At 36.7% G+C, this 26282-nt stretch overlaps 1 protein-coding gene across 2 annotated transcripts in view; it reads left to right on the top strand.

The window, feature by feature from the left end:
* PRKG1 (protein kinase cGMP-dependent 1) overlaps positions 1-26282 on the top strand; it is a 1342290-nt gene that overhangs the window by 1098709 nt on the left and 217299 nt on the right. For both annotated transcript variants that reach the window (XM_025395656.1, XM_025395655.1), the window contains exons 6-7: positions 5201-5278; positions 13393-13487. In XM_025395656.1, the coding sequence (XP_025251441.1) occupies positions 5201-5278; positions 13393-13487 (173 nt within the window). The remainder of the gene's footprint in view (positions 1-5200; positions 5279-13392; positions 13488-26282) is intronic.

The following is a 26282-nucleotide window of genomic DNA, read 5'->3' as shown; positions in this document are numbered from 1 at the left end:
ATAGACTAGACTATATCTGGATATCATTGCCAAACTTTCAGCTTCTTAAGATGAAGAGATTAAGAATATAAAAACATTTAGAGTAATTGCAATGAGCTGGGGGCAATTTTGTTCCCAATGGAGTAATTAGCGATGTCTGGAGACATTTTTGATTCCTACAACTGGGGTTGGGGTGCTACTAGCATCTAGTTGGAAGAGGCTGACAACTCTGTTAAACATCCTGCAGCAAAACTGGATGTACAGGACATCTCCGTACAATAAGAACGAATCGCCTCAAAATGTCAATAGTGCTGAGGTTAAGAAACCCTTACTTTCACTCATTTTAATATATTACAAATAATTTTGGTTTTCTGAAAGAAAATAACTATCACATGGATAAGGATATGCTTTTTAAAAGGAGATGGATGAGGGGAATGAGCTCACATAAGTTAGGAGTTCTTCAATTTTTGGGTGCTTTTTATTTGTATTTTTCTACTTTTTCCAAAATAATTGTATATTCACTAGTATTATTTGATCATAATGAGCTGCTTATTTTCCTCTTTCTGGGGTGCTTTTCACCTGCTGGTCATTGGTGACCTCTTCATCCTTCTGCTGGGGCTCAAGAATCCTCCGTGGAGAAGCTCTTGGGAAGTCACATGTCTCCCAGACTGTGCTCTCACACATATAACCCTGTACTTATATACAGGAAAGCATTTTGCATACTGGATTATTTTGGCATTTTTGAGTGATCTTGAATTAGGAACCAAGTGAGAAACAAGACAAAGAGTAGAATAAATTGAGGCAAACATTACCATTATTACTAATAAAATCTGGGTTACAGGATGTACCTTTGGTATGACAGCCAGCTAGTCTTCCCAAATTGAACCCTATCATTGTGCAGAATTACCTGCCCTGTCACAGAAGCTCAGACAAGGGCAAACTTCACTATTGTGGAGAGAAGAGCCTTCCTCCAGAGAAACAGCAATGCCAGCCCTCTGTGGGAAGCTCCCTTCCATGAGGAAAAGATGAGAAGTTGAGATGAGCATACATAGCTGTTTACTTCCAAGTTTATGAATCAGATAAGTCATGCCACTTTTGCTGGTGCAGAGTGAGGAAAGGGGAAGAGAAAGGTACTTAGTTTTACTAACTGAGCTTCATTCACATGGAAGGAAATATCAAGAATAGGAAAGATGTTTTCTCCCCCTTGCCCCAAAGCTACAACTGCAACTCTGCTACTACCTTTGCTACCCAGTACAGTATCTACTATGTGTGACTATTTAAACTTGAATTTATTAAAATTAAATAAATTTAAAAATTCAGTTTCTCAGTCACACTGGTCATATTTCAAGTGCTCAGTAGCCCCATATGTCTTGTGGCTACCATAATGGACAATACAGTTATAGAACATTTCCAGTGGATGGTGCTATTATGAGATTTTACCCTACTCATCTTTGTATTATCAATACCTATAAAAAGACCTGCCTCTGAGCCCCTCAGAAGTGTTTGCTGGAAAGGCACACTGGCTCATGCCTATAATCCTAACACTTGGGGAGGTCAAGGTGGGAGGATCACTTGAGCCCAGGAGTTTGAGACCAGCCTGGGCAACAAATAGGGAAACCGTATCTCTACAAAATAATAATAATAATAAATTAGCTGGGCATGGTAGTGTACACCTGTGGTCCCAGCTACTTGGAGGCTGTATTAGTCCATTCTCTTACTGCTGGTAAGGACATACCTAAGACTGGGTAACTTAGAAAAAGGTTTAATGAACTCACAATTCCACATGACTGGGGAGGCCTCACAATCATAGCAGAAGGCAAAAGGCACTCTTACATGGTGGTGGACAAGAGAGAATGAAAGCCCAGTAAAAGGAGAAACCTCTTATAAAACCATCAGGTCTCATGAGACTTATTTACTACCACAAGAACAGTATGGAAGAAATGGCTCCCATGATTCAATTGTCTCCTACCAGATCCTTCCTAAAACACATGGTAGTGGGTACTACAATTTGAGATGAGACTTGAGTGGGCACATAGAGCCAAACCATATCATTCCACACTGGCCCCTCCCAAATCTCATATCAAAACCAATCATCCCTTCCCAACAGTCCCCCAAAGTCTTAACTCACAGTAGCATTAACACAAAAGTCCACAGTCCATAGTCTCATCTTAGACAAGGCAAGTTCCTCCTGCCTATGAGCCTGTAAAATCAAAAGCAAGTTAGTTACTTCATAGATACAATGGAGATACAGGCATTGGATAAATACACCCATTCCAAATGGGAGAAATTGGCCAAAACGAAGGGGCTGAAAGCCCCATGCAAGTCCAAAATCCAGCAGGGCAGTAAAATCTTAAAGCTTCAAAAATGATCTCCTTTGACTCCGTGTCTCACATCTAGGTCACACTGATGCAAGAGGTGGGTTTCCATGGTCTTGGGCAGCTGCACCCCTGTGGCTTTGCAGAGTACAGCCTTTCTCCTGGCTGCTTTCATGGACTGGCATTGAGTGTCTGTGGCTTTTCCAGGTGCACTGTGCATGCAAGCTGTCAGTGGATCTACCATTCTGTGGTCTGGAGAATGGTGGCCCTCTTCTCACAGCTTTGCTAGGGAGTGCCTCAGTGGGGACTCTCTGTGGGGTCTCACATCCCACATTTCCCTTCAGCACTCCCGTAGCAGAGGTTCTCCATGAGAACTCCGCCTCTGCAACAAACTTCTGCTTGGATATCCAGGTGTTTCCATACATCCTCTGAAATCTAGACGGAGGTTCCCAAACATCAATTCTTGACCTCTGTGTACCCACAGGCTTAACACCACGTGGAAGCTGCCAAGGCTTGGGGCTTGAACCCTCTGAAGCCACAGCCTGAGCTGTACCTTGGCCCCTTTCTGTCAGTGCTAGAGCAGCTGAGACACAGGGCACAAAGTCCTAGGCTTTACACAGCAGGGGGGGCCTGGGCCTGGCCAATGAAACAATTTTTTCCTCCTAGACCCCTGGGCGGGTGCTGGGAGGGCCTGCCACAAAGGACTTTGATATACCCTGGAGACACTTTGTCCATTGTCTTGATGATAAACATTTGGTTTCTTGTTGCTTATGAAAATTTCTGCAGCCAGCTTGAATTTCTTCTCAGAAAATAGATTTTTCTCTTCTATTATACCATCAGGCTGCAAATTTTATCAGCATTTTGGTCAAAGCCATTCAGTAAATCTCTAGGAAGTTCCAATCTTTCCTACATCTTCCTGTCTTCTGAGCCCTCCAAGTCTCTAGGAAGTTTCAAACTTTCTCACATTTTCCTATCTTCTCTTGAGCCCTCCAAACTGTTCCAGCATCTGCCTGTTACCCGGTTTCAAAGTCACTTTCACATTTTTGGGTATCTTTACAGCAGCACCCACTCCCAGTACCAATCTACTCCACTAGTTTGTTCTCATGCTGCTTATAAAGACATACCCGAGACTGGGTAATTTATAAAGAAAAATAGATTTAATGGGCTCATAATTCCACACAGCTGGGGAGGCCTCACATTCATGGCAGAAGGCAAAAGGCATATCTTACATGATGGTGAACAAGAGAGAATGAGAGCCACACAAAAGGGGAAATGAAACCTCTTATAAAACCATCAGATTTCTTAAGACTTATTCACTACCATGAGAACAGTATGGAAGAAACTGCCCCCATGATTCAATTATCTCCCACCAGGTCCCTCCTACCATCTGTGGGGATTATGAAAGCTACAATTAAGATGAGCCACAGAATGAGACCCTGCCTCAAAAAGGTGTTTGTTAAATGAATACATGAAAGTGTATTACTGCCATTTCGTTTTTCAAATCTGCATGTTGTAAAGTTCTTTCCATTTTAATGCAGCAAAACATGAAAATTGAACATAGATATCTTGTTAAATGGCATAAATGAGTTGAAGAATATGCATTCTATAATATTATTTTTATTTAGAAATAATTATTTGTATGCATGTGTGTGTGCAGGGTGGGGTGGTGGTGGTTAAAAGCATAGAAAAATGTCTTGAAGTGTACATACCAGACTGTATATATCATCTGGTGGTTGAAATTGAGGGAAAGGAATAAGGAATACCTTTTTCACTTAAAAATTTTGTTCCTAGAAACCTGAATTACTTTTGAGTAAAAAAATTGGCAAATTAGGTAGTATGTTAACTTTCCAGATACACTAAGAAAATAATGGCTCTTTTCAATGTCAAGTATTAATGAAAGGCAATTTTAAGGCAATCTTAGCACTTTATGTGTTAAGAAAAATGGTATTAAAGCATAAGGACAAATAACACCCATCAGCCTAATGGATATTGCACGTAAACAATGAATTCTGTTTTGTTAGGAGTGTGCAAAATAATGTTTTATTTCCCAAAAATATAGCTTCTCTGCTATGCTGCAGAGAAGGATAGGGTCAGACGGCACAGTTCTCATTTTTCTGTTAGACCTCTTGACCCAGCAGTATACTTTCTTCCACCTCTCCTTATTGAAATTACTTTTGTTCATTGCAGAAGTAATCTTCACCCTGGAAACGGACCTAGTTGTGGTGTCCATGTCAGAATACTGATATACTGACTGTGATAATCCTTTTACAGCCTTACCTCACTCCTCGTTTGATAGTTTATAAGCTCACAGGTGCTGGACCAGAATTCAGTCCATAAAATTAAGACATTCTGTTTGACAGGGCCAAATCTAAACTGCTGAAGCAAGAACACTAAAGCATGAAGTGGTGCCTTAAAAAGTAACTAGGGCCATCTAACCCACAATAAAAATCAACCTGGTTTCAAATGAAGATTTTTACATGCTGTAACAATTTCTTAGGAAAAAAGGGCTCTCGTTATGAGAATATAAAACCCAATGAAAATGACAAGTAAAATAATATAGAATTAGTAGTTTAATTAGCAGCTCTGCTGTTTTGTTTCATGCTCAGTTGATGGGAGAAAATAATATTTTCATCGAATAATTGAAATGAATGAATTTAAAGATATGATATAATCACCTAGAAAAATGACATTAAAAGCAGTCTTGAAAATGAGCATTATAGAAATGTTATCTTTGTAAATATTGCATACATTAACTAATATTCATTATTAAATCATGCTGGTTCTAGGCTTGGATAAAATTCCATCAGGATAAATGTATCCCTGGGGGTTAATATTTGAAGAGGCTGAGCTGTTTGGTAGCTTACTCCTTGCTTAATTTTTTTTTTCTTATTGTTTCTACTTTTCAGACCCACTATGAAAATGGAGAATATATTATCAGGCAAGGTGCAAGAGGGGACACCTTCTTCATCATCAGCAAAGGAACGGTAAGCTTTGGTGGCACAAGACAGTGATGCACTAGGGGAGTCTTGGATTGGTTAGTAACTCCAGTAGGAACACATGCAGAGTCTTGTGCTATATGAGTTCGTTTCATTTATTGACACAGAGAGGTACGAGAGAATGGATCTTACAAAAAATGATGCAGGAGGGAAAAAAAGGTGGAGCTTTGAAACCAGTAAGTAGCCTACTTGCTAATAATCATAATATTAGATGGCGCTGATATATTTGTGTGAATAGAAAGATCTCCATCATTAAAATAATATAATAAAAAAGAAAATACCAGCTGGATGTGGTGGCTCATACCTGTAATCCCAGCACTTTGGGAGGCCAAGGCAGGCAGATCACTTAAGCTCAGGAGTTCAAGACCAGCTTGGGCAACATGTCAAACCCCATCTATACAAAAAGTAGAAAAAATTAGCTGGGCATGGTGGTGCATGCCTGTGGTCCCAGATACTTAGGAGGCTGAGACAGGAGGATTGCGTGAGCCCAGGAGGCGGAGGTTGCAGTAAGCCAAGATGGTGCCACTGCACTTCAGCCCTGGTAATAGAGCAAGACTTTGCCTCCAAAAAAAAAAAAAGAAAGAAAGAAAAGAAAGAAAGAAAGTACTTAGGTCATTTACAAAATTCATCTAGTCATTAGAAGCAGTAACATTGCTATAATAAAACATCTGGGCTTTGAAATCAGATGGCCTAAATTTTAATCCTGTTACAAAACTTAGTCATTTTAATGCCCTTAGGAAAGTTGCTAAATACTCTGAGGATGATAAGGATAGATATACACTAATGTTTTAAGTTATTTTCATAAATAAATATTGGAACTAAAAATTACTAAAAGTGATAAATTATAAAGGAAGGAGTAAAAATGGGGTAGACAAGGGTTACGAATGCAAAATCATACTTTATTTCTTAAACCATTTTAGTTTTTCATCAACATGAATTTATTTATATCTTAGAAGTACAAAATTGAGTGAATTGGAAAATAGATTTTTTTTAGATTAATACTATACTATTATATTACTAAAATACCTTAAATTTCTTTCCACGGTGAAGTGATTTAAACTTATTTTTCTTTATTATGTATCATTACAAGGAATTCATATCTCTGCATGTACTAAGTATAGGAAGAGATGGAGAAGGAAATGCAAGTAGAAAGGAATTTATATGCCAGTTTCTATTTTTATAATTATCACTTTATAAATGAAGCAAATTTATTTCTTCTAATTTAACAAAATGACTGACTCTGCTAACTTACAGTTCATATATAGAGAGATTTCCAGAGCCACAGTGAATAGAATGAGGTGGAAGATTATAAGTATTATTGAATCACAATTTAGATAATTCTCCTTGGACGAATTTTGGATCAAGTGTATGCACATGTCAATATTTACATCAATGGCATGCCACACAAAAATGAAGAAAACAATATTTGTATTTTTATTATTCCTATTCTTTTGACTGATCTCTGAATGCCTGGGATAGAAGTAGAACTCAAGGCTGACTTCTTAAAAGGCATCATGAAATGACATGTCTGACCGAGGTTATAGTTAAAATTGTATCTTGTATTTTCCAATGTTAGAATATAAGAAAATGTTAGTATTTTGTAGTTTATATGATAGATTGTTAGAGCTTATTATTTACTGTCTTATTGTTTAGATTGACTAAAGAATCAGGGAAAATTTAAAATCACCATGAATATAAATGATTCAAAAGATTGCATGGGGAATTTGTCCTGACATTCTAGATTTGTTTTGTCTTTACTACATTGCTAATTCTTTGCTGTGATGGAATGATGTGTTTGTCCTTTGAGATGGATTTCTGACAGGCTTTTGCTACCATCCTGTTAGTGCAAATTTTACTGCCTAAAAGTAGTGCTTTGTAACCAGTTTCAGCTGAAGACAGGTGCATTAGTTGTGCCTCTTTACGAGTTTCGTAGTAACTATAAGTAGAAACAGCATGGAAATTATACCACAGGAACCATTTCCCTTGGCAATATTTCAGAGCACTCTGGGGATTCTGGGAGGGAAGTAATACTAATATATTAGACTCTCTTGACACTTTCAAGATCTTTTACTTTAAACCAGACATCAATTTCTACTAACTTACTTTTCTAGGTGACACAAGTTAGCTGCTATGATTCTTAGTTATGTAAATTACATAATAATTATATTAATTTTATTCATTCTAATACTAATATACTAACAATATTAATTATATTAGTTCTAATTCTAATATATTAAAATCATTAAGACTATGTCACCATATGCAATAATTGGAATATATTTAGTCTTAACAAGCAGAAAGTAAGGTCAGCATACTTATGTCCCAATGGCAAACAGCACTAAAGACAGGTGAATTATAAGAGAGTAGGCTCAGTTCAGCAGGCAAATAAGTTGTAAAACTGGAATTTTCTACAATTATATGTTATATGTTTTTTTTAGGTGTACAGATGTCATTTTGTTTTCCCATGCATTTAAAAAATGTATAAAGGATAACCTTGGCCAAGATCTGTTTCTTGCTGCTACCAAACTGGCTTTTTCTTAGAAAATGCTGTGAGATAGAAGGAGACACAGCAGGGGCTGCCAAGCTACAAATGAAATTCCCCTTGTTCAGTTCCACTTATTTAAGTGTAAAACAATTTTTATTCTTCCATTAAGCACATTCACACAAAGAGAGAAGCATTATAAAATAAGCTTTGCAATACTTGTTTTTCCCCCATTAAGCCTGTGCAATCTGATTTTTCTAAAACCTAAGGCAGAATGCTTGCAGTGATGATGGCTAAAGTACCTGGTGCTGCCTCAAGTAGAAGCTCAGTTAGTTCTCTATACTTCAATCACTGCATTACAGCTGCCTGGATACATGGCTTGCTTCTCCAACAGTGAACTATAAAGCACCAAAGATTCCTGCATTTGTCCCTGCAGTTGTGTCGCATCACAGAATGAACTATCTCTTTATAAATAAATCAAACGAAAATTGAACAGGATAGGTAAGCAAAGTTGCAGAGTTCTAATAATAGTTCAAAAGCATTTTGATTTTTCTGATTCCATTCAACATACCTTGTATCCTACCATTAGAAAAAAAAAAGAGATTCAAAAATTCTTGTCTATCAAATGGCATTTAAAATCACATGGCTTTGCTTCATAAAATTAACAAGTATTTAAACATGTCAATTAAACATGTTGCCTTAACACAATGCTCAATGTTTTTTAATATAAAAAGTGTTCTGTTATGGAAATTTTATTTGCATACGTATACATATGTTTATGTAGACATTATGGTGAACCCTCTGGAAAACATTTTTTTAAATATCAAGAACAAGATAAAGATATACATTATTACCAATCTTGTTTAGTGTGGTACTAGACATCTCAAATACTATAGTAAGTTAAGAAAAATAAATAATATTTGTAAATAAAGAAACAGTAATTATTTATACATGATATGTTTTTAGTTTCCTTTAGGATTTTTTGTAGAAATATATATTATTAAAATTAATAAGAGTTTAGCAAATTAGCATTATTCAGTACATTTTTCTTTATTAATGGAACTGTTCTATATCTCTACACAACCCAATATAATAGCTATTAGTCACGCTTGCTATTAAAGTAAAATTATCTAACTTAACTTTAATGTTAATTTCTCAGTAGCAGTAGCCACATTGCAATAGCTGCTAGTGGTGACTGTATTGGACATTATAGAACTGGATATTTTACTATTAATGAATATTGAAAAAGCCATATCATTCAACGTATTCTACCATATTAACAGTCTAAAGAAAACTAATCACATTATCATGTCAAATGATTCAGTGAAAGGGTGTGACAAGTGTAACAGCCGTTCATAATAAAAATTCTCAGCAAATTGAGAATATAAGAGAACTTTCTTGCCCTGATAAGTGGTATCTACAATATGCCTACAGTTCACATACTTAAGGTGAGAAACAGAGCAATCAAGAAATGAAAGGAACTGACAATAAAAGGAAAGTCTTTTCAACAAATGGTGATGGAACCATTGGTAATCCATGGACCAAAACAGGGGAACCTTGACCTAGACTTTATACCTTATATAAAAATTAAATTAAAATTAGTAATAGATTTAAAAGTAAAACAAAGCTATAAAACTTTCAAGAGAAATGTATGACTTGCGGCTAGATAGGAAGAGTTCCTAGACATGATACCACCAGCACAATCCATAAAGAAAAATGATAAATTGGGCTTTATCAAATTTAGAAACTTTTATTCTGTGAAAAACACTGTTCAGAGAATGGAAAGACAAATTACTAACAGGGAAAATTACTTGAAAAGTACACGTCTGGTAAGGGGCTTATATTGATCCTATCCTTTATTGATCCTATATAAAAAACACTTAAAAATCCATAAAAAAAAAAAACACTTAAAAATCAACAAAAAACACCGAAGTACCCACTTACAAAAAAAAAAGAATGAAGGACTTGGACACATCAGCAAAGAAGATACACAAATGGCAAATATGCACATGAAGAGGTGTGCAAAATGATTAGTCATTAAAAAATTGCATATTGAAATACTGAGATACTACTGCATACTTAATAGAACGGCTAAATCTAAAAACAAAAATTAACAACATCAAGTGCTAGTGAGGATGCAGAGTAACCAGTATTCTCATACACTGCTCCTGGGAATGCAAAATGGTAAAGCCATTCTGGAAAACAATTTGTAGTTTCTTATAAAGTTAAATAAACATTTACCGTATGACACAGCAATTACTGTTTGTGATATTTATTCTAGAGAAATGAAAATATAGCTCACACAAAAAACTCTGCATCAGTGTTTGTAGTATCTCTATTCATAATTGCCAAAACTAGAAATAAACAAATTATGTTATATTCATTCAATGAAATATTAGCAATAAAAAACATAAACTATTGAACCTTGCAAGAACTTAGATGAATCTTCAAAGCCTAATGCTGAGTAAGAAAAAAACATCTGAGAAGGTTAAATATTGTATTATTTCATTTATATGGCATTCTCAAAAAGTTAAAATGAGTTTGATGCAGAACAGACTATAGGGGTGAGGAATGAGAAGGATATGACTACAAAACATACCATGAAGGAGTTTCTGAAGGTGATGAAATTGTTCTGTATCTAATTGTTCTGGGAATTAGACAAAACTATCCATGTGTTTAAGTTCATACAACTATATTCGAAAAAAGAAGTAAATTTTACTGTATGATGGAAGTAAAATTTACTATATGATAACTTAAAAATTCATGTACCTTTCTAAATACTGTATCAAGTAACTAAAATACGTTTTTAAAATACCATTTCAAAAATCAAGTATCTAGGCATATCTCTAACAAGAAAATGTTCGAGTCTTTTAAGAAGAAAATTGTATTTAAAATATTATAATGAAGAGCAAAACACCAACATGGCAGAACATCTGAAAGAAAGAGAAACATATTGGGAGTTACTACAGTAGATATCAAGACTTTTTATAAGGTTCAGGTAATGGAAAAAAATGTGGCCTTAATTTGACTGAAAACCAGACAAATATGTCACAGTAAGAATGGTGAGCCCAGATAAAGATCCATTATAATATGGAAGCTTGATTTAGGATAGCGTGGACACTACAGATATCACAACTGGTTATGCATAGGGACATAAATAAAATGGGATCCCTAGCTCACACCATACACAATGCCACTTTCAGATGTAAATGTGAAGAGAAAAATTAGGAAAAAATTAAGAGATAATTGGGAGAATACTTCTATTATCTTGGGATAAGAAAGGATTTCTTGAATAAGATATTTTAAAATGCAAACAGTAAAAGATAAAATGGTTAAGTGTAATTACATTAAAATTAATAAATTTGTTCAACAAGACATCACAAAGATGGTTTAGACAAACCACAGTCTTGTGAATGAACAACAACAAAAATAAAGATAATCAGTCCAATAGAAAAATAGGCAAAAAGTATGATCAGACACATAATCAAAAGAAGCACAAGTGGCTCAAAAAATAAGATGATAAAATCTCCCACCTCTATTGATAATAAGGGAAATGCCATCTAATACTTACCTTTCTGGAAAAAAAATCAAAGTCTGACAATATTAAGTATTGATAACAGTATAATATAATATGCGTTTTCATCCATTGATGGTAGAAATGTCAGATTGTACCAAGAGTGAGTTAATATTTAGTAAAATCGAAGATGCATATACTTAATAACCTTGTTCTTTATTCATAAACGTTGACCCTAGTGAACTCTTAGCCATGGACACTGGAGCACATGTATAAGAATGTTCACAGTAACGCAGTTAATAGTACAATAGAAACAAAATATAACAAAAATAAAACTGGAAGCCACCCACATTTATATCTACAGAATTAGTAAATTGCATAATAGTCATATAATGGAATACTGTTTAAACAAAGAAACTAAATTTTAGCTTTTATATGAACATGGGTGAATCAGAACCTCAAGAATAAGGGCCCAGTAACTTTTATTTTAGATCAGACTCCCTACTGAAGATTCCGCATCTATAAAAGCCTCGTCAGCATACAAATTAGTGTCTCTGTGATACAGCTTAGTGGTAAGGAAAAGTGTTAAAAACTGAATTTCCATGGTTTTGAAACACTGTGTGGAGGAGTAATGAAATGGATCAGTGGAGAATAATAATTGAATTTCCTCCACCTTACACAGACCTTCTTAATACTTATAAAAATTCTGGTCTTTGACATCTAATCTCTAGATTCAGAAACCTGAAGCATAGTATTATTAAATGTGTTTAAGTGTTTTTAGCATTGTTTCAATAAAGTAGTTTTTTACTTCATCACATTTTCCAGGTAGGTGAATTTTAACTATTTAACCTTTCTGGATGACCAAAAGTCAGTTTTATGAATGTTAGTAGAGCTTGAGGGAGATATGAATTAACACGAAGGTACAAGTTACTCTATTTTTGTTTTCATTCATGCAACAAAAATATTATCACTTGCCTTCTGTTAAGTCACAAGCCCTGTGTGTTCTAGGCTATCTATCTTGTTAGTAATGACACATTCTGTTAAAACAATTTACAACTATTTATTGAGTGCTTATTATAATTTGCGGAGATGCCAAAGAAACACAACTTTCTTTTAAGGGCACTTTATTTAGTATAGTAAAAAAGGGCATGTATATAATTTTTACATCTTTAGAAATAGAAATCCTACCAAATGAAGCATATGAATTATGAGGGATATAGTCAGTTAGAACCATGCAGGAAATCTTTATGAAAATGTGATGTGTCTTCAAATGAAAGCTGGATTCTTCTCAGGGAAAGGGACAGGCTTATCCTAGAGAAACTAGGATATGGATGTGGAGGCATGTAAAAGGCTGTTCATTTCAGCAGAAAGAAAGAAAGAAAAAGAAAGAGAAAGAAAGAAAGAAAGAAAGAAAGAAAGAAAGAAAGAAAGAAAGAAAGAAAGAAAGAAAGAAAGAAAGAAAGAAAGAGAGAGAGAGAGAGAGAGAGAGAGAAGAGGAGAGGAGAGGAGAGGAGAGGAGAGGAGAGGAGAGGAGAGGAGAGGAAGGCAGGCAGACAATATAATTGCCAATTTAGAAGATATGGGTAAGTAAATATATTTACATAATGAGATAAAACTCACACATTAAAATGAATGAAATAGATTTATACCTAAGAGCATGGAATAAATAATTAAAACAAGACTAAGGGAAAAAAGTAAGTTGCAGAATGATGAATACTACTTATGTTATTAATACATTTTAAAAATACATGTACATAAACACATAAAAAAGATGGACAGAATGCTCACTAGCTTCATTATAGTGGTTACTTCATAAAGGCAGGAAAATTAGAATGGAGATGAGGAGTGAGATCAAATTTACTAGTAATGTATTATTTCTTTAAAATAACTTGAAAGGATAACAAAATATTTGGAGGTAAGCTCTTGTGGTTTTCCTGGGAATTTGTAATATTGTTCTTTGGTCCTGTTAGTGGTAATTTAAATGTTTTTTCTTTATAAAATAAATTAAGAAAATAAACAAGAAATGGAATTAACCTCATTAATTAGTGTTCCTTTGTTCATTGTGGGTAAGCAGTGGATTTAAACTTTCATTGTATCTCTTTGTAGGTAAATGTCACTCGTGAAGACTCACCAAGTGAAGACCCAGTCTTTCTTAGAACTTTAGGAAAAGGAGACTGGTTTGGAGAGAAAGCCTTGCAGGGGTAAGTAGATCATGTGTAATACAGGTTTTTGTTTGAGTGCTACATAAATTCCTGTCTGAAATTTTGAGCTCCTAGCACAATAGGCTTTTTATTTAGTACTTATCCCAATATCAAATATGGACCCTTGGTGATAAATCAATTGTTATTTATTTTCAGCTGGATTTGGAATCTGTTTGAATAGGTTGTGGAATAAATTCCTTAATTTCTAATAAATCAGTGTTATATTAATTGGAAACATTTTCAGGTTTGTGTACTTAATTGCAATCTCTATAACAACTTTAAAGAGAGGAAGTCCCTGCTACATTTTGTGCAATGATTTTACCTAGAATTATTAATATGGTTGGTTGAAATTTTTGAAATCCCTAAACCTGTTTGTACAAACAATTGTTATGGGATCTTTGGGGTGTCAATTTCCTGGCTGGAAACCAGTGGCTGGTGGTGCCTTTGACCGAGATTTGCTCGGGCCCACTGGGCTCAGTGTGCCCAGTTGGCCTGGCAGGCTGCACTCAGTTCACACCACCGACCTGGTTCCCACACCTTCAAGGGAGACTGCAAGTCAGGCATGAAGTGACAAGGGGCATGTGAGTGAGCGTGGGGTCCGGCCACTGCACAGGCAAATAATCTGGCTGCTGCTGTGAGGTGCGCAGCTCCAGGTACTGGCATGGGCTCTTTGTAAGGCTGCGGCTGGACCAGGCACATCACAAGGAGCTTCCCCGGCTGGCACCAGGGAATGTGGTCGTGCCTGGAAGCTTAGAGACACCAGGAACTGCATAGCCCCAAAGGGGGAGTCACAGCCCTGACTCGGGGAGCTCCCCAGTTTGTGCCCCCCAAAGGGTTGCAGCTCTTCTCTCCTTGTCTTCACCTGCAATGTGGCAAGTAAGGGGCATATTTCAGCCCTGTTTGTGTTACAACTCTTTTAGCCTCTCCATTCCGTGGTTCCCGATCTCTTGACCTGTGACCAGGAAGAATGTGGTACGCAGACAAGTGGAGGTTGAATAAGACAAAGAGGAGCTTCATTGAACAGTAGAACAGCTCAGAGAAAACCGGCAGTGGGCAGCCCCTCTCCATAGCCAAGTTGTCCCAATGAGTGTTCAGCTCTTAGCAGAGAGGGTAGCTCCTCTCTGCAGCTGGTCGTCCCATCATCTGCAGCTCTCAACAGAGAGGAGGCCCTACAGTTCCTAGGTCCTCTCTGCAGCTGGTCATCCTAACGTCAGCTCTGCTCTGGTTAAGCCTGGGGCTTTTATGGGCCTCAGAGGGGAGGAAGTACATGCTGATTGGTTCATGAGCAGCAATAGGCAGGTCCGGAAAAGACACTGCAAGTTCCCACTCCGGTCCATGGGACTGGCAGCCTGGCCTCCAGCCTTCAGGCCCTCCCTGGCCTGAAGATGGGGCATTGCTGGGCATCCACTCCCTTTCTGCCCAGGAACCTGTCTGCCTCCTGCTGTCGCCAAGCTGCCCTGAGCCCACCATTGGATTCCCTCCTATGCTCACTGGCGCCCAAAGCCCAGAGGGGGACAAATTGGCAGAGTACTGGCATGTCAGCACTGCCTTGATCATGTGCACACCTGGCCGGGCTGTGACAGCACCTGGGCTCAGTCCCAACTTTCCTCCAAAATCAGAATGGTAGCCAAAAACAGAGAGAAGCCAGGCAGTGGGAGCGGGTACTTCTGATCCCAGGCCCCCAAGAGTGCAGAAATGCCGGGATCTGGCTACCTCCAAGAGGGCAGGGATCTTGTCAGCTCCTAGCCCCCCAGCCGCACAGGGGAGGCCCGAGTTCATGGCCGTGATTTCGGGTAGCTGTAGCTGCACCCAGGAGAACAGAGCTCCTGCCTCCCCCTGCGTGCCCACGACTTGGGTGGCTGCAGCCCTGCCCTGGAGGACACGGCTCCTGCCTACTCCCAGCCCTGGAGCACAGGGATGCCTGGGTCCATAGTCATGGCTTGGGCAGCTGCAGTGGCACCCAGGGAGCTCCCATCCCAACTCAGAAGGGGTCGGGGTCGCGCCTGTCCCAGCTCCTGCTGGCTCCATGGGTGTGCAGACCTGGCCATGCCTTCCTGCTGCGGCCAGTGTGATAGCAGCAGCAGCTCCAGATGGCCTGCTGCTGCCATCACAATGATCACAAGGCAGTGAAACTTTCCTAGGGTTCACTTGTAGGTCGTAATTGTCATCACTCTTAGGGTGTGATGGAAGAGTAGGTGGAGGTAATGTACATCTGGATTCACTATGGGATAGGCTGTGAAGGCTAGACTAGTAGAGGTGTACTTCTGTGAGACTGATACTCTATTTTTAAACTAAGACATCAAGAAGCAAGCACTTGGGGGTTCTTCTCATGTATTATGAAGGAAAAACTGAGTTGACTTTTTACCATGCATTTTACAGAAGGTATGACAAATATATTTGGGTATCCTACTCTCATTTTCCAATAAGCAGTATATCTCAGTTATCATTAAATATAGATGAACCTTTTCAACATTCAGTGCTGTATGTATATACACTACTTGAATAAGCAACAACCAATAAACACTTATTTTTCTATCGAATTTTAGGTGCGGGAGCGTCTCCTAGGGAGGGACAGCAATAGGACATAATTTACTCCTAGCATATGGGAACAGCCAGTTTTGTTTTCATTTCATATTGTGCCTTCATTTAAAAAATTACATTGTGAGCCTTTTGCTTCAAAGAACTTCTAAGAAGTAATTTAGGAAGTTATTGTTTTTTAAGCTACAATCAGATGACAGGTTTGATTGTCTTTCTGACTGTTTCACAGCTTAATAAGTGAAATAAAAGTATTCTGATAAGTCATCTTACTCAGGCTCTATTACCTTATGAAAATTCAGAAGTAATATTACCTTATGAAAATTCAGAAGTAACTACTCTCAACTTTCCTTTTTTCTCCTACTGAGTTCATTTGATCCTTATCTAATGAACATGTAGTTGCTATTAGATTTTTTTCAATGTCAAAGTTGGAAGAAATAGTATGTTTGGTGTAGGTATACAGAAGAATGAAATAAACATTATCTTTCTAGTATAAATGCATTATGATCTGTATCTTAATCTTGCTTTCCTTTGATTATTAAATATGTTGAAAGATGGCATTTTATAGAAATCAGGTGCATTTTATAGAAAGATGACACCTGATTTCATTGGTCCAAGATTAAACACCTCTATGGAAAACAATGTTATTTCCAACAGAACCAAAGAACCAGAAATATTTACGAACATTGAGGTCACAAGTAGAATGCCAGAAAATAAGGCTTAATTGGGAATCAACAGATTTTCTTTTGTAGCTTATTGTTACTGAATGTTGGTGCCAATTAAAGAAAACTTTCATTGTGAAAATACCGTCCTAAAATTTGTACCAAGAAGTAACCTATGGATGTAGCTCATGGAAAAGTTGCCAAATTTTGCTGTAATATCAAAATTTAAGTTAATGATTCTTTAACTAGATTGAATTCCTTCTCAATTATGGTTATTCTTGTGAACTTTCTGGTGCCAAGACTTTCTTTTGCACATATTCAGTCCTCTTCACTTGGCATCTCCCACAGCCTATAAAATAACCAACCCACCTCCCTGTCTGCATCCAGCCCCACACTTTCTCTTCACATCCACCCCTTACCCCATTTAACTCACATCTCTTTCTTTCTTATGCTCTTATTCGCACTTTCTCGCTATGGAAGCTGGTTTTATTATCTACTCTAAGTGCCCTCTTACATGTCACCAGAGATTTGCTACTTACCTCATGAAATGGTCTTTTTATTTTTTTCTTCATTTGACTTCACTTCTCAACCATGATTTTACCTTGTTGACCACCCCTTCTTTCTTTAAATTCTCCATCCTTTGGGACCATTTAAATTATTGGAACTCTTTAGAATTTATTTCATTTCCTAAAATTTGCTAATATTGTGTCCTCAACTATATTTCATACACCTTGGTAAGCTCCTCCAGATGTATGATTGCATAATAGCTAAATGAAAAGAAGTCCCAAATGTTTATATTCTTATTTGAACCCAGTATCTGGCTTTTATCAAATATCCACATATTTTTTTGAACAAATGAATGAGGGAATGATTGAGTAGATGAACAAATGAACCTCTTAAATAATGTCTAGTCTTAAAGTTCCTTCTGCCATCGATCACATTCACGACTTGAATTTGCCTGGCAGTGGATAGGAGTTACGAGCTCGCTTGACCATAGGGGGCAGGCTAGCGATGTAAATACTACAATAGGTTAGTAAAACAGGTGGCAAACTGGAACACCTAATGTGATGAGGACAGAAATTACTGAACTCCACCACCCTGCTGCTCTGTAAGAAAGTAACCTCGGCTTTTTAAGAAAAGCAGGAAAAAAAAAACAAAAAAAACAAAAAAAACCCTAGATTTTAAAAATATGAAATGTGATTTTGTAATCCGATTTTTTTAAAGAGCTCTGTAAACCAACAAACCATTTCTGCAAACTGTGTGGCATCTGGATGCCATTTTGTGATTTCTATCACTAAGCTATGCCTCTTTAAAAGCTGTATTTTGCTTCAAATGAAAGAAGCCTATTAAGTTAACCCATCTTGATTATTTTCTTGTTTTGATTTTTTGACGTTTTAACATTTTGATATCCTATGTCTGTAACATGTTTTTCACTGGGTCTAGGTTTTTTAAATCTTTTGTTTGCATTTCAATATTTTTCATGAGAAATTCCAACATTTTGCAAATCGAATTGATTTGTTTCACTTGTTTCCTTCTAAATTACTTGGAAATTGATATAACTTTGATATATAAAATCTTTTGGGCAGCTGTTTATATCCTTTGGGTAATAGCTATGCGTGTTTACAAACTATATAAGTTTTATACTTGGAATACAAATTTTATAGCCAGCATTCTCTATGTGTACAGAACAGAATTTTAGATTGTGTTTTTCTCACAAATAAAATTTGTGTATACTGAGAATTTTGGTTTTATTCTCTTGAGGTTGTTCAGCAGGTAATTAAAATACTGATAAGTTGCTGGCTGGAGACTGAGTGAAATGAATATATGCTTGACCATTCTTTTTAAATTTGAGAGTGCATAAATACTAGTACTGATTAAGCACACAGTAGAAAATTTAGTGTCATTGCTGAAATGTAAACTCAATACCCTTTCTCCAGAACTCAGACTCCTGACCACCATACAGTTCTGCCTCTAAAAGTAACAAGCTTTCTTTTCTTGTTGAGTGCAGATAGTAGAGTCATAAATTGAGTGATCTTATAAACAGTATTATTAACATCCTTTAACCAGTAGCATCTTATTATTAGAAAACTTTGAGTCATTTTCACTTTAGTTGACATAAAGCAAATTATGAAGTATTGTTTGGCTCAAATATCTTTTTTTTTTCTTTTCTTGCTGTGATAAGGGTTTATACACACCAAGGAGAGGGTAAAATGTTTACTTTTTACAGAAGTATTCCCTATATATATGAAAACTAAAGGTGTGTTTAAGAGCAGTCACTTCACATTTAGTTCAATAACTCATAAGTCCATCCATTTATACTTTGACTTACCATTGCTTCCAAATCCCTACTTGACTTGAAACCACATGGAATACATATGAACATCAGAGGATGGCAAATTCTAAACCGAATATCCACTTTGCATCTCCAGTAATAGGAAATATGGTAGACCAAGTTGTACCCAAAAGGGATGGGATCAAGCTCCCAGTGGCCACCTTCCCTTCTTTCCCCTAACATTTGAGTCTTCAGCACAGCATATCGTTAAGAGATCCAGTTCAGAGTCAGATTGCCTGGTTTGGAACCTGTTCTGTCATTTATTAATGATTAGTCACTGAGAAGAATTTCTTTTATCTGAAATGGTGATTATGATTATACCTGACTACTGGGGTTATTGGATGAGGAATCAAAAGGATACTTACAAAGAATTTGGGTGAGTGCCTAGAATTTAGTTTAAATTCTGAGCTGTCATCATCACTACCACCATCATCTTTATCTACGTCATCATCTTTGTCATCATCATCGCCACATCATCATACCAGCAATGTTTTGCTACCTCTTGATAAAGTTTAGTGCACTGGTAAAATTGACATAGCATTAGAATTTGAGTCAACCACTCATTGATTGACTTTGAGCAAGCCAGTTAAGCTCCTGTAAACTAAGCCAGTTGAACTAGATGATCTTTAAGTTTTCTTAGGTCATAGCTTCTGATTCTTTGAGAGTTGACTTCCTTCCAACTAGAACAGACCCCCGAATGCCAAGTGCAACCCTGAGGCTACCTGTTAAATGGTGGCATTTAATACCAAACCACTGTCAGCAAGGAACTTCCCTCCAAGAACTTTCCCAGCTGTTGCCTCTCATTCTGAACACCTGTGCCACATGCCAGGCCCTGTTCATGTTAATGCAAAAATGAATTAGCCGAAGTTAGTTGAACAGACATTGATATTAGAAATCTGTATTTCCTTGTTTGTTTTTACCTCATAGCCTGTGATCATGGAAAAGTTAATTAACATTCCTGAACTTGCTCCTTTGTTTTATCTTCTGATGTATATATTTTTTTTCTTTTAAAAAATTAATAAAATTTCACTGGGCATGGTGGCTCATGCTTGTAATCCAGGCATTTTGGTAGGCTGAGGCAGGCAGACCACTTGAGGTCAGGAGTTTGAGACCAGCCTGGCCAACATGATGAAACACTGTCTCTACTAAAAATACAAAAATTAGCCGGTTGTGGTGGCACAAGTCTGTAATTCCAGCTACTAGGGAGGCTGAAGTAGGAGAATCGCTTGAACCCAGGAGGTAGAGGTTGCAGTGAACGAGATCACACCACTGCCCTCCAGCCTGTGTGCCAGAGTGAGACTCTGTCTCAAAAACAAACAAACAAACAAAAAAGAAAAGATAAAACCAAAAAATTGTAGTATGGAAATTAAGTACTGGATATGACATTTTAATATTTTTCCATATTTGAATTTGATTAGTATTTATTAGAAGTAAAATGTTATAAAAACTATTCAAGCCGCTTTTGTATCCCACTCCGTACTTCCTCTCCTTCCTAATATCACCATTCTGAAGCTGACTGTATGCTTCCTCATGGCTCATGTGTCTATAAATGTGTCTATAATTTATTGTATATATATGTATTCATATATGTGAGCTTTTAAATTTGTATTTAAAAGTTTACACTGTGAAATATTCTTCTGTTTCATTCTGGATCAATATATTATTTTTTTCTTTTCCTTCTATTGTCATAGTCATTGTACTTATGTCATTCCTTCCTTTAGAAGTTTTACCTTCTATTCTTTTAATGATTAACCTTTAAATTTTAATATGTATATTTAACATGTAACACTAATCAATAGCTCTATTCCTCTCTTGAGTAATAAAATAATATTAAGTGTGTTGAACTCCAAATTAATTATTCCTACCCATCTTCTAGGTAGTTTTCTACTGGTCCCGAAATATTAATCATTATTATTACTGTATTTTTTCAGACACAACCAAAACCTAATTATTTAACATTTATCAACTTGTTTGCAAATTTCTTTGCCCACTATTGCTTCTATAACCCACCTCATTTATTTTAGATTTATTACTTGAAGAGATGATTAGCTTATACATTCTGCCCTTGCCTACACATGAATGAATTTTGGGTTAGGTATAAATATCTAGGTCGAATTTCATTTTTCTGTAGCATTTGAAGTGTTATCACATTGTCTTCTTACATTCATGTTCTGCAGTCAGTCAAATCACCATTCCTTTATAGGTAAACTGTCTCTATCTCTGGTAGCTGTTTCTGTCTTTGACATTATGTATTTTTGCTATAATTAATGTAGGTACAGATATATATATATAGATCGATAAATGAAGAATAAATAAAGCTCTGTGCATCTCCTACTTTTGAGAATGCAGTTTTTTTCAATTCTAGAAAATTCTCAGCATTGTTTCTGCATATATTCTTTCCCCCACTTTCTCTCTTCTCCCATTTTGAAACTCTTAGTGACCTAGACTTAACCTCATCATCATGTCCTTACCTCCTTATTCACATTTGTATCTTCTCTCTGTGTGTCATTTGGTGCTACATTTGTAATAGAAGCTGGACAGATTTTCTCAGATGGTCATGCAATTTTCTTCCTTCAATTGTATCAAGTCTTCGGTTCAATTAATAACTGAGTAAGTTCCAATGACTATTTTATAAAAGTAATTTTAGAATTTCTACTTGGCGCACCGAAGTGTAAGCTCTGAAATGAGACTTCCTGAGTTCAAACCCCAGCTCCATTATTTATGAAATATGTGATCTTGTTGATGTTCATCTCTCTGTTTCAGCTTCATGGTTTGTAAAAGTAGAATAATAGTACTTGCCACATAGGGTCAAGGTGATTAACAGGCCAAATAATGTGTATAGTATGTATGCATACTAGAATAATGCCTGGAAAATACTAAGTGCTTGATAAATGTGAGGTATTATCCTTGCCATTATTTTATTATTTTTAAATATCTTTTTTCTTTTCATTTATTTATTTATTTTCTTTTCATTTATTTATTTTGATTCAGAAGGTACATGTATAGGTTTGTTACATGGGTATACTGTGTGATGCTAAGGTTTAGGTTTCTAATACTCCCATTGCTCAGGTAGTGAACATAGTACCTAATAGGTAGTTTTTCAACCCTTGCCTCCATCTCTGCCTCCCCTCTTTTCGACTCTCTAATGTCTATTTTTCCCATGATGGTGTTCATATGAACCCAATGTTCAGCTCCCACTTATAAGTGAAAACATGTGTATTTGGCTTTCTGTTTCTTCATTAACTGGTTCAGGATAATGGCCTCCAACTGCATCCATGTTGCTGCAATGGACGTCTTAAATATCTTTTACATTGTTTCTTATATCATCTTTTTTTGCTGAATGTCTTTAGAAATTAATATTAGAATGTCAAATTCTTTGAAACTTCCTGTTAGTTTCACTTTTGGGGTTCACATTCTTGTATTTGCCACTTCCACCAACTTTCCTTCCTTGTGTGGTTCAGCATAGCTGTGGTGTGCTTGTCTTGGGTGGGGTTGGGATTTTGGTATTTTTATTTTCTACCACATACCCATTTTCAGTGGAGTTAGTGGGCTGAGGGATGATTTTCTTGTGCCCATGTTATTGAAGCATTTCTATATATCTATTTTATATGTTTCATATTTGCCTCTGCAAGGATACGTTTTGGCTTAATATCCCTGTAACTTGAAGATAACACTGAAAGAATTCAGTTCTTCCAGTTCCAAGGCTTGGGTTTCTGTTTCTCTCAGAGAAAGACTCTTGACATTTACTTGGGCTGACAGAGAGAGTTATTTATACTGCGTGTGCCTTTTGTGTCGAAATGCTCCAGGACTCTGGCCTTTGAAGGACTCAATCCCAGTCATCCTCTCCCAAGGGGTCATCACCAGGCTCCTTCACCCAGCCCTCATGACTCCTGTGCAGCTCCAGCTTGTTTCTCCAGCCTTGGGACCCTTCTCTTTCCAGCACCTGAGACTCTTGGGGTTTATTGTTTTGCTTTTGTTTTTTTTTTTTTTTCTTTTTCATTTTAGTGAATATTATAATTAATTTGGCTTTTAGTGAAGATTATTCTTGTGAGGATTATAGTGAATAATCTACGGAAAAAGTAACACAGTGTCCGGTGGGAATTTTTATTTCTGTTGTTCTGGATTTGTGGCTGTCCAAAACAAAACAAAACAATAAAAAACAAAACAAAACAAAATAAAACAAAAAGATGCTATCCTCTCACTTTTCTGGCCTGAGTTATTCTCCTCTTCAGGATGTACAGATAAAGAGGAGACTAAAATAATTGAGGTACTAAGTGCTATAGGAGAAGCAAAGAATATCATAGTAACATTTTATCTCCACCCCAGAACTTTTTCCTATGGGGTAAGTCAACTTAGCTATCACACAGGTATCTCACATATACCTTGGACAAAAGTAAACTCATTTACTCTCCGACTCCAACCAAATCTATTCTTTTCCAACTATAATAAAGTTGATATTATAAGTGTTTATAAAACCAGAAATTTGGACATTATCCTTGACTCTTTCTTCTCCTAAAATTTCCTCTCATAATAACGAATCCTGTTCATTCTACCTCCTAAATAACTCTCAACTTCAACTCTCAACCTGCTTCTCACCATCCTCATGCTGCTGTTCCTGTTAGTGCCACCATGATCTGTCTGTCACCTAAATTATAGGACAGCCACCTAGTTGGTCTCCCTTTGTCCAGTCTTGCTCACTTTTCATCCATTCCCCTCTTTGTGATGCTGATAAAGTATTTGTATTAAGTTCCTTAGTGTGGCCATAATAAATTACCACAAATCGGGTGGCTAAGACAATAGCAATTTATTCTTTCACAGGTGTGGAGGCTAGCTATCCAAAGTCAAAGTGTTACCAGGCACTTGAAGCTCTAGGGAGGAATCTGTTCCATGCCTCACTCCTAGCTTTTAGTGGTTCCCACCAGTCCTTGGCATTTTTTGGCTTGGAGCTACATCACTTTAGTTTCTGTCACTGTCTTCACATGGCTGTCTTCCCTCTGCGTGTGCCTCTGTATCAAAATCTTTCTTTATGAGAACACCAGTCATTGAATGTAGGGCCCACCCTGATCCAGTATGGCAGCACTGTAACTTGATTATATCTGGAAGATCTTATTTTCAAATATAATTACATTCACAGATTTGAGGGCTAGGGCTTCAACATATCTTTTGAAAGGATACAAATCAACTCATTAAAGCAAATCAATTCTCTAAAGCAAATCGGGTCATGCCATTTTTCTCCTCAAAGGCTTGCTCTGGCACTCCCTGCTGTGAGAGCTGCTCCCGTATCATTGCTGCAGTCTCATCATCAGCTACATCCTGCTTTACCACCTATGCAGTAATCATACTGAGATTTGTTAGGTCCTCATCATCCCCTTGATTTATTTCACTTTTAGGTATTCATTTGTAGTAACATTTTGTAATTAGTCTGTTCTGGCATGGAAGAGTAGCTGAACTTACAACAATCTCCAAATGGGATGTTAGAACCTGGAAGCCCAGCACAGCACAGGACCCAAATACATAAGCATGTAGAAGCTGACCTGTTGCTCTGAAGATGCCTGGATCCATTATATAGACCTTAATTAAAAGATACCTGTGATATAATAGCCCATTGGACTTTGATGTCAAGGAACTTATTAGAGGATTAATGGAAACTATATCCTGATTTTAGAGAAACCATAATTCATAAAAAAATTATACACACACAGGTAACCTCCCTTTCATATCTCAAATGATTGATATTTGTATAGGAGCACCTTAGCATTTGGACTAGACCACCTCCACAATAATGAAGATAATTTAATAAACAGAATTTGAATCCTTACTCTGAACTTCTCTGAACACCTTCACCTGAAATATAAAGTTAGTTATACTAAAGAAAATTGTTGTTGTTGCTGTTGTTGTTTGAATTTACTTAATAATCTTGCTGGTCGGGCGCGGTGGCTCAAGCCTATAATCCCAGCACTTTGGGAGGCCGAGACGGGCGGATCACGAGGTCAGGAGATCGAGACCATCCTGGCGAACACGGTGAAACCCGTCTCTACTAAAAAATACAAAAAACTAGCCGGGCGAGGTGGCGGGCGCCTGTAGTCCCAGCTACTCGGGAGGCTGAGGCAGGAGAATGGCGTGAACCCGGGAGGCGGAGCTTGCAGTGAGCTGAGCCCCGGCCACTGCACTCCAGCCTGGGTGACAGAGCGAGACTCCGTCTCAAAATAATAATAATAATAATAATAATAATAATAATAATCATCATCATCATCATCCTAATGTCTTAGTGTATACCTTAGACTCAGGTATGCCTAAATTCTTGATTTAGCTCATTATAATTGGTAAAAATTATCAGTAACTGACCAATATAAAAAAAATACACTAGTTTTAAGTAAGTTGGGAAATTGGTTGTTTAGAAAGTTTCTGTTAAATGCAAGGAGATTTTTGAAAGAGAACTTTTCTTCTAGAGGAAAGCTAAGGACCTGCCTACATGAATGATTGTTTACAGAAAAGGTATCAGCTTTTCATAGAAGGCTGGAGAAACATCAGGGTGTCTTAGTACTTTTCCATAAAATGGTTTATTTATCTCTACTGTCTAAAACATAAGATCATTTTCTGTGGTGGAAATTGAGCTACTTATAAAAACAATTCAGTCTCTCATTATTATTCTTCAACATGTCATTCAGACAAATAATTCCCTTCAGGTGCCACAAGATAAGAAAAAATAATGTAAATTTGAAAATCTCTTCAAAAATTGATATAAAAATGTTTCACTTGGAGTTAATTTTCTTGCTAATGAACTCAGCCAGTGTTTTGTGTCTCTATCATTCTCATTCCTTCCATGTCAAAATGATTGCTTCTTAATTTTTCCTTTATACAATTGTTAATAAATCATGACTCATTATAAATCATACTGTGGACAGGCAACAAAGATTTTAATTGGCTAGATTCACTGTCATTACACTAATCACTTCTGATGCCTATAAAAGAAATGTTTTAAAGTCCTCTAAATCCTTGCGAAAAAACTCTTTGAGTGTGAGGTTACTCACATATTCTGATTAAGACTGTATCTGCATAAAAGGAGCATTTGCAACTGTATTTGGCGTTGCATGGTTCTTATTCCTTGTTCATACAATGAAATGAAAATGAGAAGTATTTGAGAAAGGTATGCTATGTGATAAATGCCTTATTCCCTATTCCATACACTTAGGAAAAGTGCAAGATTATTTTTAGAATATTTCAATAGTATTTAAAGGACTTTAAGTCCACTAACTTTTCCTGAGC

This window comes from Theropithecus gelada, chromosome 9 (genome assembly GCF_003255815.1).
Source record: "Theropithecus gelada isolate Dixy chromosome 9, Tgel_1.0, whole genome shotgun sequence".
Taxonomy (NCBI): Eukaryota; Metazoa; Chordata; class Mammalia; order Primates; family Cercopithecidae; genus Theropithecus; species Theropithecus gelada.
Note: the sequence above shows the minus strand (reverse complement) of the source record. Positions and strands in the feature narration are given on the sequence as shown.